This window comes from Physeter macrocephalus, chromosome 18 (assembly GCF_002837175.3).
Source record: "Physeter macrocephalus isolate SW-GA chromosome 18, ASM283717v5, whole genome shotgun sequence".
NCBI classification, from domain to species: domain Eukaryota; kingdom Metazoa; phylum Chordata; class Mammalia; order Artiodactyla; family Physeteridae; genus Physeter; species Physeter macrocephalus.
The window spans coordinates 42,262,035-42,274,497 of NC_041231.1; the positions used below are offsets into that span (position 1 = coordinate 42,262,035).

Consider the following 12,463-nt stretch of genomic DNA (forward strand, 5'->3'; position numbering starts at 1 on the left):
TAATCAAAAAAAGAAAAAAAAAAAAAAGAACTTAGTCACCTCCCTACCCCTCCTGGGACTCAAGACCCTAACAGAGCAGGCCTGGCTCAGAGGACCCATCTGCCTGGATAGCAGAAGTTTCTAGAAGGTTCCCTCCATGTCTCCTAAGCTGAGACCCCAGCAGGTTTCCTGGACTTGGGGATGATGGTTGCCTGTGTTGCAAAGTCCCTGACCTGGCCTGCTCTGCCTGATTCTTGGCCTGGAAAAACACTCTGTGTAGCTTGGAGAAACCTGTTACAAACATCTGATTGTCCCTGATAAGATGAGACAATGAACTTCTGTCCTGCGCTGCTCAGTTCCCTCCTTGCAAGCCCCACATTAAAATTCCAGACCAGAGCAAGGGGATTTAAGTTGGATTACTGGATGGGGTCCAGGGAGAGAGGGACACTGGAGTGTGGAGGGGTCCAGACCCCCAACATTCCTCCCTCCATATGTACTCAGGCTGCAAACAAATGTGGGAAAGGAGAAAAGAGCCAGAACTTGATTAAAAGCAAATTTAAAACATAATTAAGACCAAAGCTCATCTTGAACAATTAGGACCAAGGCAGGAAAAGGACAGTCCTCTCCTTCGCCTGGGGATATGGACAGGAGCATCTTTTGGGCCTGGAGCTGGAGGCGCTGCGGTAGGGAAAGTTCATTGGCCAGGAAAGTGCTAGGCTCCACGCACACCTCTGGACTAATGTGGGCAGTCAAGGGCCTGGCTTAGGGTCAGAGTGACCACGGTTAAAATCCTGGCTCTGCCATATCCTGGCCTAATGCATGGCATGTCCGAGTCTCAGTGTCTCTCTCAGGGGGCTGCTGTGAGAATGACGTGTGACAGACTCAGCACACGCTGAGTACCTAATCAGTGAATGCCTTTTCCTATCATTCCTCCCTTGAGAACCAACTGTGTACCAGGCCACGGGTGCCTGGGCTGCAGACTCAGTGGGAAGGAGGGAGACATCTGCACTGCCTCACCGGGCAGAGCCTGCCGTGTGGGGTATAGGGAGAGAGTTCGGGTCGGGACCCCGGGCTTTGGGTTCCCCCACCCTCAAGCTGTCAGGGTTGCCTGTTCCTCGAGGAGTGGGGAAAGGAGCTTGGGGAACGACTCCAGCCCTGTGACGCTCAGAGGGGATGGGCAGGGGCTGGGCCCTGGGCTCCACATGGAGAGGGCAGCTCGGGCATCTGTCATTGCCACCACTCAGCACCCCCTGGCAAGGCAACTCGTCCTGAAGCTGGGGTGGGAGGCAGGCCTAAAGGCATGAAGGGTGCCCCTTCCCAAATCTATCAGATGGTTTCGACACAAGTTCAGGGCTGGTGGCCTGTACTTTGTGCCCTGGGCTGGGGGGCGCAGCAAAGCAAGGAAGTAGTGGGCAAACAGGGGGTCTGGAATGAAGCAGGGAGAGAGAGACTAAGAGACAGAGAACGAGAGAAAGGAGGGGAGAGTGTCCAGGTGGTGCCCGGTTCTAGGAAAGGCAAGGAGGTGGGACATGGCGTGCTGGCTGCGTGAGGCAAGCAGATGGTTCCTACAACGAGGGGGACACTGTTGGACCCCCACAGGGATGGCCGGCCCAGCTGAAGGCTTGGCTCTGCCTCCTCCCCATGACAGTTCACTCCCCCAACTGTCCCTACCTGTGACTAGGAGATCCCCAAGGTCAGGCTGGGCCCAGCTCTGGGTCCTCCGGCTCCACACTGGGTGGGAGGCCCTCAGGGCCCACCTCCTCTGGTCCCAGGAGGCCAGCATTTCCTTAGTCCATGATCCCAGTTCACACAGGGGCAGGCAGTGGATCTCAGGGGGAGAGTAGGGCCCAGTTCCTGGAGAAGGGGGTCACAGTTCCCTCCCTGGGCCTGGATGTGGTGGGGGTTTGGCTGCTCTGACTTGACCCTGCCAGGCCTCTGGCCCGAGCCTGGGCATGGCATGTGAGGCCCTGCTCATTAAAAAAAAAAATAGCTTTACTGAGATACCGTAATATTCACCCACATAAAGTATACAATTCAGTGTTTTTTTTTTAGTGTATTCAGAGTTGTGCAACCATCACCACAATCTAATTTTAGAATATCTTCATCACCCCCAAAAGAAATCCTGTACCCGCTAGCAGTCACTCCCTATCCCCTCCCTTCCAGCCCTAGGCAACTACTAATGTACTTTCCGTTTCTATGGATTTGCCTATTGTGGACATTTCACAGAAATGGGATCACACAATAGGTGGTCTTTTGTGACAAGCTTCTTTCCTTTAGTGTAGTTTTCACGTTCATCCATGTTGTCATGTGTATCACTACTTCATTCCTTTTAATTGGACTCATCTCTTTGACACAGGCTTGGGCAATGGCAGTTATGCCTCTGATCTGAGGGAAGCTTGAACCCCCCTCCCTTGCTTACTGCACACATGCCCAGGGCACCTTGCATCTCCAGAAGCCCCTTCCCACCTGCTCTCCCTGGGGTGGGTTGAGTACCGGGGTCTGTGGGCTTCATAGACCCAGTCAGGGTGGACCAGCAGGTCCTGTAATCTCACAGGACCATGGTGCCTTGGAGCTCACAGGCACACTCAGTATAGATGGGCAGACTAAGGCCCAGAGGGAGGCGGAGAAATCGTGGGCAGAATTGGAGCTCCAGATCCCAGCATCGTGTGGCCTTAGCCTTCTCTGCAAGGCATTCAGGGCCCTCCACACTCCCTCCGCCTCAGCCTGCAGCCCACCTTCCCAACAGAAGGGAGAGGTGGGGCCTGCCATCATACCCACACAGGGCCCCCGAGGCCCCAGGTCACCACTTACGCAGCCTACTCCAGATGAAACTATCCTGCTCCTGACACAGCTGCCACAGTCCACGTGGCACATTCTGCCAGTGATGGCCCAGCCTGAATTCAGAGGGCCAGGAGGGCTGTGTGTTCATGGTGGGTGGGGACATTGCCCTCACAGTGCAGGCCACTCTGCCTGGTCTTCTCTCAACCTAAACAACCGCACCTACCTTCAGGGCCTGCACCTTCCTGTCCAGCAGGCTCTCAATGTCCCCCGCCACCTTCTCCACCAACTTCTGAGGCTCATTCTCCTGCACCTCAAACAGATTCCTGTTGTCTTTGTAGATCTGGAAAGAAGCAGAAGCCTGGGGTGAGGCCAGGGTGGTCCCACATTCCCATGTCATGGTGCCCGTATACCCTCTCTGCATAGCTCACCACAGAACAGTCCTCACCCCCACCTCAACCCTGGCTTTGGCCACTGAGAGAGAACAGGGAGGTGTGGGGTTAGGCCCAGTGCTCTGATAGACTTGGAAGAAATGCAAGGCCATGAGCTCCACAACTTGAATTGGCTGTGTGTGTCTGGTGGCACAAGGTTGTCGCCACCTTCTCTGGGACTCAGGGTTCCTCCTCCAGGGGCCATAAGCAGCACCTCCCTGACCAGCTCAGGGTGGCTAAGAGCAGCAGAGTGGGGAGGGGGGGCTGGATGGGAGGCAGGGTGTCGGGGGGAGATGGAGCCAACAGACACACATTGTATACCACATACCAACAAGAAGACGCTCTCACACCCACGTGTGTACATAAACCCACACGCTCACACATGCATCACACGCGCAGCCACCTCTCCACACAGGCTCAGGAATCCATGCCCCCTTTCGCTGGTGCTCCCTCAGGGCATTTGCGGAAACTACTGCTGGAGCTCTGGATGCCCCTAGGGGCTCCTCTGTCATTCTGGGCGCAGAATATGGGGGCAGGGACCAGGGAGGAAGAGGCATATGGGGGGAATGAATCTGCCCCCTCCCTCTTCCTTGGGGGGGGTGGGGTCAGCCTGTGCGCACATGCACTTGGCAGTGTAAATCTGACAGTCTGCATCTGCATGTGTGAATGTGTGTGTTATGGCTCAACGCACATCCACCTGTGTGCACGAGTCTGAGTGTTGGGGTGGGTGGGGTTAGGGCCACTAGATAAAGCCTGGGCGCTGTATGGGAATTGTAGAAGCAGGTTTCTGTGGGCGTCTTTGTTCATGGCTGGGGTCTTGGGTGTGTGCATGTGCATGTGTGTGTGCACGTGCATGCGTGTGTGCATATGTGTGTGTATGCATTGCACACCCTTGCATATGCTTCTGAGCCTGAATGAGTCCATGTGTCCATCCAGGTTACCCCAGGAAGTCCGTGCTGCAAGCTGGCTCCTTCACCAGAGGTCACAGGCTGGTCGCCACAACTGAGCTGCTGCCACCAGACTGCCATCAGGCTGTGAAGAAGTGGAGGGATGTGGAGAGACACAAAGAGGAGGTGATGAGGAGGAGATAAGGAGGTGGGAGAGGCCGCTGATGAGAGACAGACAGGCAGGGGAGATAAGGTCGGTAGAGTAACAGCCAGAGGAGGGGAGATAAAGGCCTCTGGCATCTGACAGGGGGAGGAGGTGGGGGACCAGGTGCCTCCAGAGCCCTTGCTCTGCTGCCCACCCAGCGCCTGGCAGTCCAAGGGTTAAAGCACCGCTCAAAGCTGGCTCAGGCAATCTCCTCCCCCCACCGCCCCCCATCCCTCCCGGCTTCTCTTTTCTTTTTGTCCTTCTCTTGGAACAAAATAATTTGTGGTGAAGTCGCTCCTTCCCACAGAGAAGCAGCGATTACAGGGCGAGTCGCAGGCCTGGCTACACGGCTAGGGAGGATGGAGGCCCCAAGTGGGCACCAGGCCAGGCTGTTCCCTGGGCCCCCCAGGGCCTGCCTCAGGACAGAGGCCCCTGGATGGAAGACAGCGATGGAGGCTGAGGCCAAGGAGGGGTCAGACCCTGGGGATCACTGAGAAATGCAGGGAGCCTGGTGCCCACAGTTGGGGAAACCGAGGCTCAGAAATAGGAGAGGACAGGTCAAGGCCACACGACTGTGAGTGGAAAAACCAGTCACCCATCCTCCCTGACACCTTCTTCCCAGGTTTCAAGACATTAAAAATACACCCTTTCCCAATCTTGGACCATTGCCCCTGGGTGTGATGAGGCCTCGTCTCAGCCACACTGGCTGAAACCTCGGCTGAGCACACTGCGGCCCACTGGCGTCAGCAGGGGGCGCAGCCACCTGGCTTCTCAGGGCAGGGGATAAAGTTTTCATAACTGACTCCCCTGTCAAGGTCATTCCCAGGTGCCCCAATCAGGGCTGTCCATAGTGGCGGCAGCCCTAGTATTGGAGGCTGGACCATGCAGCCTCCTGACAACTCTCCTTAGGGAACCTGGGGGTCCTTCCCCTCGGGGTCCAGGACGCCCATTGCAACCTGGCATGGTGACTGAACCAGGGCTCAGGGGCTGCAGAAGGAGTGGGTTTCCAGGTGGCAGGGTCACACCCGAGGACCCTGACAGTTGATGCAAGGGCTTGGAAGCAGGGACCCTGCTAAGAATTACCCCATCTCTGAACCTCAGTGTCCGATCTATTAAATGAAAGAATGGCGGTCCTCCCCTCACAGGCGGACCAAGGACCAAAAGATTCATGCCATGAGAAGCCTATACTATTGTCACGACTGCTATTGTTTAGGATCACCAGAATTCTGCAGAAGGAATCACAGTCCTCTCCCTGCCTCCACTCTCTCCTGGTTAGATCTGCACACTTAGGATCCAAAGTCATCGGCTCCCATTCCTGGGTAGGCAGCCTTGGTCTCCCTGGGTCTGTACCCCTCCAGCCCCACCCAGGGCCTCCTTGGACAGCACCCCCTCCATCAGCTATCCTGTCTTTGTCCCCAGCACCTTGGCCTCGGCCCTGGTGGTGATAACAGGGGAGTCTAGACACAGGGACACCATGGATAGTGTACAGCCATGGCCAGCTCCCTTCCATCTCTCCCCAGGCACCAGGCCTGTGTGCAGTGGATCCTCAGCCAATGCATATGCCCAATTCCATGTTCAGGAGCAGAGCTCTGGAGCCAGTGTGACCTAGGTCTGACTCCACCACTTTTGCCTGCAGGTGTGCCGTCCCTTGGAACCTGGGGCTGCGTCTGCCATGCTTTCTTCCTGGGTCTACCCAAAGACCCACCATGACATCCTTCTGCTGGGCCCTGGTGCCAGCATTCGAGGCCTCTCCAGCTCACTGACCTGGCACTTGCAGGCAGGCCTCTGGGTCCCTAGCCCATGCTGATTCCCACTGCTGCACTTTTGCTTACGCTGTGCCTACTTCCCTTCCTCCTTTCCCCGCTTATCTAAATCCTCCCGAGTGAGGGTAGGGAAATGGGCTTGAAGGAGTTTCTGGTGAGATGAGGGCAGAATTCCAGAACTGCAGAGGCTGGTTGAGCTACTAGCCAAGCCTGTCCCCCAATCACAAATGAGCCCTTGAGATGCAACAGCCCTCGATCCTTCCATGCCAGGTGCCTCACCCCTCTCAACATTCCCCCCGACCTGCTCCAGTTGTCCCTGTCCTCTGGGGTGGGGCCCTGAGCTGAACCCTGTGTCCCAGAGATCCAAATGACACAGCCCAGCAGATGGTCCCACACTGGGGGATAGGTCATCTCTCCACTGATGTGGTCCGAGGAGGTGCTTTCTACCTGCAGGTCCAGGAGGAAGCCCAGGAGAGCCCAGGGCAGCTCCAGGGCATAGCCAGGGCTGGCTCCCCTCAACCCCAGCCTCTAGCCTTGGTCCCTGGGGTCAGCTTGGAAGCAACAGGAAGGCCAGGGTGCACCGGGGGCAGGACCTCAACAACCACAGCAGGACTGCATGCCGCTGGTGTCCTCGGCCCAGAGAGGCAATTGGAAAAACCCAATGGCCCCCACAGCAGCACAGCCTGCGTGGCCCCCGGCTCTGCACAGGCAGCTGGACCAAGGAGAGAAACAGGGGCCAGCAGGTCTACAGGTTGTGACAGCTCCATGCCAGCCATGAGAGAGATGGGGAATGGTAGTGGCACAGGGCAGCAGACTAGGGGACAGGCTGGCTGGAGCCAGGTGGACACGTGGGGGAGGGCAGGAGACACAGCGACAGAGGGGCTGAGGAACAGGAACAGGGAGAGCAGCGGCAGCTGAGGCCCCGAGGGATAATTCAGGAGGCCGTTTGCAGCTCCTCGTTCCCAGGAGTTACTGGCTCCCCCATCCTGTACCGTATACCTATGGCCAGCGCTCGCCCGGGCATCCTCCTCCCCTTGAAGGCACCCCCTACCAGTTATCAAGACCTGTCCTTCCATGTCTCTCATCTCCCCACCACCCACTTCCTGCAACGTCCCCCACCCCCCGCACTGTTGGCCCCCTACCCCAACCCTCTCTCAGGTCTAGTAATTCTTTTGTTAGGCAGCATGTCTGGCCAACCTGCCTTTGGGCCTCGGAATTTCCAGGGCCTGTGGGGGCCAAGGCCTCGTCAGGGTCCCCAGGCCCTCTGCCTAGCCTCCTGCTTCCATAGGTGTCCCTACATAAGGGGGAGGTGAGCATGGAGGACACGTGGAGGAACAGTTACCTTGGACAGGAAGCTTGGATGCTTGCAGGGGCAGATGGAGCCAGCCTCATCCTCACAGCTCCAAACAGTCCTGACTGGGAGGGGAATAAGGTCTGAGGCACCTGAACATAGAGACAGCCACCAGAGGAGACAAAAGGCCCCAGAACCAGTGACCTGGACAGGCCCCCATCAGACTGTTGAGGCATTTTGCTAAGTCCCAGAAGGTCAGCAGCAGTGGGGCCTGGACCTAAGCCAGCACCTAACCTGCCCAGGTTAGAAGGTGGGAGAAATGGAGACGAAAAGCAGGGCGAGGACGTCAAGGGAGAGGAGGGGAAAGGAGGGAAGAGGGACTGTGGAGGCTGCAGATACAGCCCTGTTTGCCAAGTGATGGCTCTAGCCACCTAAGGGCAGGTGCTTCACAAACTTGACCTCGCTGATGTACAACCACTGAGGAAGGACCATTCTGATCACACCCGTTTAGCAGATGGGACACCGAGGGCCAGAGAGGATATGTTACACGGCAGAGCTCAGGTAAGAATAGTCTGTCTTATCCAAAGTGTTTGCTTTAGGTCACACTCTGTGCAGTCCAGTTCCCTGCATTTATCCCCAAACTTGAAGGTGAGGCACAGGGTATCAGCTGGGAATGTGGGGGGCCTGAAAGGGGCCTGGGGGACCCAGAGTGATGCTGAAAGCCTGAGGCCCGTGGAAGGCAGGAGGGCCATTCTGGAGGGGAGGAGGGGGAGGACCAGCAGAACCAGCCTGATCAACTAACCAACCACCCAACCCTGGGAGTAAAAACAGGCACGCGTGCGAGGCTCCTCTCTGCAGCGAAGGTGAACGGGCCCTAATCTCTGGAAAATTAAATCAGAAAGAAAATGGAACGAGAAAGATTTGATGCAGGCTGGGCCCTGCTGCTGCCTGTCTCCTCAAAGGCCCAAGCTCAGCTGGGGGTTCATCTGGCTGCTTCAGCATTCTGTCCCCTTCCCCTGCCCAGGGTGCTGAGCAGGGCACAGGAAAGGTGGGGGGAGCTGAACCCCATGATATGACCTTCCTGGGGGATTTGCTCTTCTCCAGCCCCCTTTAGCCATGTCTCAGTGTCTGGTCCCTGGTATTGAAAGGAGCAGCTGGTAGGAGTTTTAACTGCCCAGCCCTCATGTCAACAAGTCCCTAGAGATGGTGGGCTGGCCTCCCTAGGCCGGCCTGCATGGGCAAGCACTGGAGTGGCCACAGGATCTGGAGTTGGAGACAAGGGCCAGCTGCTATAAGGGGTACACTTGTGCCAGGGATCAGGGGAGCCTTAAGTGGGAGGATAGGGGGCTCACGGTGGCCCAGAGATCCTGAGCTGGGCCAAGAGGGAGGTGGAGGGATGGAGGGACTGGTAGTGACAAGCTCAGGGACCCCAGTCAGTCAGGGCAATGCTGGCCCCTGCCCTCCCACCAGGCTGCTGCCCCTGTCTCCTGCCTTCGTGGGGAAAATCAAGGGTATTGACATAGCTGCTAATAATCACCCTTGAAGACCACAGGGTGGATGGAGTAGCCAGGTACTTGCAGACCCTCCCACTGAGAGCAGTCAGGTCAGATCCAGGACAGGCTGCACATCCTGGACGCTCCCCACACCCAACCAACCTTGAGCCCCACAACCCAGTTCCTTTGGGGCTGCTCATAGCAGGTGCACGAAAACCCTGACCCAGCTGCTCCAGGGACACACTAGGCCCTGGACTGTGTGTGTAGCAGAAAGTTCCCTGGGGCAGGGGTTGTGGCCCTTCTCTGGCCCACCTGGTGTGGGGCTTACAGTAGGACAAGGGCAAGGGGCCCCAAGAGCCCTCAGAGCACACAGTTGGCGCACAGGCTGTGGGTTATGGCCCACTCGGCTGCATGCTTCGTCAGCTGCTGACAATCACCAGCTGCCACGTTAGGGTCCCACGTGGCCATGCCACCCTGCCACCATCCTGTGGTGGGCTGGCTCCACAGTTAGTTAGCTACATGTGGTGTCACGTCACAAGCAGGGTTTGTATATTGTGATGCTGGTTGTCACATTATTAATAACTAACCTTCATATTGAATAGGGATTTTCTAGAATGAACACTCTGTTTAGAGAGGGTCACAGATGCCTACCCAGGCCATTGCAATGTGGCCCATGATGGGCTGTGATGGAGGACACAAAGGCAGTGTTGACCTGGCTTTCAGGAGCAGATGAGGATGTGGCCCTCCTGGGTTGGCGGCCCATAAATGGCCCCATCTCCTCCCCACCCCCACCCCATGTCCTTACATCCCCACTGGGGCACTCATGTTCATGCCACAGGATCTTGTTGGGGTCTCTTGAGGCTGGGGCAGCAGAGATGGACCAGACCTTGTCCCTGCCCTCCTGGTACTCACCACCAGAGGGGACAGATGTCCATTCAGACTGCTAATGGCAGAGAGGTGGCAGTGGGGAGAGGTGTGCAGGAGACATGTGCGAGTGAGACTGGCCTGCTTGGGGAGGGCGGGGGCTGGGGGTGTGAAGGAAAAGACTGAGATGGCTTTTCAGGGGAGAGGCCATCTAAGCAGAGTTTGAAAGGCTGCGCAGGAGTCTGACAGACATGGGGGTGACTGGGGGATAAGGGACTCTAGGCAGGAGTAATGGCAGGTGCCCTTGGGCTGGGAGGAGGGAATGGACTGCTCAGTGGCAGGAGCACAGGGGCTGTGGGGGGGCAGAAGGGAAGCTGGGGGGACAGGTTCCGACCGGAAGGGAGGTAGATACCCAGGTGGCGGGGGGTGGAGTAGGGGGGGTCCTCAGGGACGGAGGGGGTGTAGCCTAGCTCACAAGGTGAGAAGGCCCTGGTGGCTCCATGGCCACTTGGCTCCTAAGAGGAAGCTGCTAGGAGTTTTCACCAGCAGATTCCTTTTGAAAAACTCACAGGGGCACAAAGCCCCCACCGCCACCCCCAGCAACGCCTCCCTGTTTTTAAAGTTAAAGTTTAGTTGACTGTCATCCATTACCGCAATTAGTACATTATGTCTAATTATGCAATTAGTGTAAAAAGTGCACTTGCTGCTGAGAATGGGAAATTACGCTGCCTCGTTACACTGTAAAATCCATGTCATAAAAGGGCTCAGTCTCTTTGTTTTTCAAAAGACACACAACCCAGTACAAAACAATAAACCAAATCCTCCGAGTTGAGCTAGGGCCAGTCTGTGCCAACCTCTCTGCACTTGCCTCCATGCAGACCCCCCACCTCTGCAAGGCCCTGTCCCACGCTGGCCCTGGGGCAAGGCAATGACCCACCACAAGGGGGCGCTGATGCGTGGCCCACTCCTAGGCGTGGTCAGTGTTTGCTCCTCTGAAACAGATGTGAATTTCTAAACTGACTTTAAAACCGTGGCAATCCTGATTATCCACCTGTTATTCCAGACCTGATTGGAACGTGGCCTCTAGTATTAAGGCTTGTATATATAGGTGAGAGTGTCCTGGCCTCTACCCAGCTCCGAGAGTGAGAGGCAAGGTTCCTGAGGGCAGTACGCTGAGGTTCCTGATGGTGCCTGTGGGGAGAGAGGCATATTCCAGCTCAGAGGAAACTGGAGGAACTTTCTCACACTCGAGGCTCTCAAACTCTAAGAGCAGAGTCTGGATAGATAGTGAGCTCCCCATCACAGGAAATATGCAAACCCACCTGTCAGAGATGCTGAGAAGGGTTTCACCCATGGTCACCCTGCACAGTAGCTGGACTCTAGGCTGCCATCATTAAATAACAGCATTCCCATGGCTGTATGCCTACATGAAGCTTGCAGTCTGTGACTCTATCTTCTCCAGGTTCTGGCTCCCTTGGTGGTCAAGGGGCTATTTGGGGACAGGTGGGAGGGGAGAAAGGAATCTGACAGGGGTGTCCACATCCCACAGGGGTGACAATGCCAGATGGCCAAGTCCATGGGAGCTGGGGACGGGGCACACGCTTGTGTACTTCAAAAGCAAATGCTTCACGGTCAGGTCTCCGTCACCCACCACCCAGCTCCAAGGTCAGAAGTTAAAGCTCGAGCATGGGCTGCTTAGTGCCTACCTAAGAAGCCCCCTCTCTGAGCCCCTTCCTTCAAGTTCCCAACACTCCTTGAATCCAAGGTGCTTGACCCAGGCCTGGTGGTGGGGTGGTGCCGTGTCACGAAGACTCCTTCCCAGCCAAAAGTCTGCCCTGACCTCATGGGGAAGGTGCATGCAGCTCCTGCAGCTGCCACTGCCAAGCTCAGACAAGGCTTTCCCAGAGCAGAGAAACTGAGATGTGGAGCCCCCAGCATCCCAGGGCCCATGGGGCACTAGGAGCCCTGCAACAGCTCCCGCCTGCAATGTGCACACCATCAGTTCTGGGTGGACTGAGGTGTCGGTGCTGTGTACACCCCAGTGGGAAGCACTTTCTGAGAAGGCAGCCAGATTTGGGGGAGGGACAGGGGCCTGGACCCCACTAGAGGGATACCTGTTGCCTACACTCAACAGGGTCCCTGGACGGTCCCGGCCTTCACGCCTTTGTCTACTCAGGTAATCCTGGACAGCAGGGGAACTGTGTCATGGCCTGGCCAGGTGGACCTGCCATGGAGACTCTCAGGGCCCCCTGTCCTCTTGATCTGGTCCAGGATAGAATCAGGATTGCGGAGGGGGTGAGCCCAAAGTGAATCAAACTACAGGCGAGATCCGGGGGCCCCGCTTGCTCCCCCTCCCTGATCTGGGAGCCGCCGGCTGTTGAGGCAGCTGGGAGGGAAGCTGTGCCCAGCATGCCAGCTGGCACGGGGGAGTGTGAGTAAACATACCCGCACTTTCCCAACTCGCAGAAGTCGCCGGGTGTCGCCGGCTGGTGTGGGCGCCCATGTTTACGGGAAACAGATTGTTTGTGCCTGCGTCTGGGCCCCCTCGCCGCCCACCCTGGCTCGGCTCCCTCCTGCTGCCTCCCCACCCAGTGGCCCTGCCTTTCTTCCCCCAGGACTCCTCAGCCTCTCAACGGCAGAAGGATGAGGATGGTGATGACAGGCACCCCCAGGCCCATGTGGTCAGACAGGGCTTAGCGCATAACCCACTGAATCATCCTCATAACAATCCTAAAAGGCAGGTATAATTACTGCCCTCACTTTACAGCTGAA

The 12,463-nt window shown here is 56.9% G+C and overlaps 1 protein-coding gene across 1 annotated transcript in view; it reads right to left on the reverse strand.

The window, feature by feature from the left end:
• The window catches only part of LOC102993151 (voltage-dependent calcium channel subunit alpha-2/delta-2), a 74,179-nt gene extending 61,985 nt beyond the window's left edge, over positions 1-12,194 (reverse strand). The window contains exons 1-3 of the mRNA XM_028479492.1: positions 12,137-12,194; positions 3,206-3,231; positions 2,984-3,100 (exon numbers count right to left, since the gene is read on the reverse strand). Coding sequence (XP_028335293.1) covers positions 2,984-3,100; positions 3,206-3,231; positions 12,137-12,194 — 201 coding nt within the window. The remainder of the gene's footprint in view (positions 1-2,983; positions 3,101-3,205; positions 3,232-12,136) is intronic.
• Between the last annotated feature and the right edge of the window lie 269 nt (positions 12,195-12,463).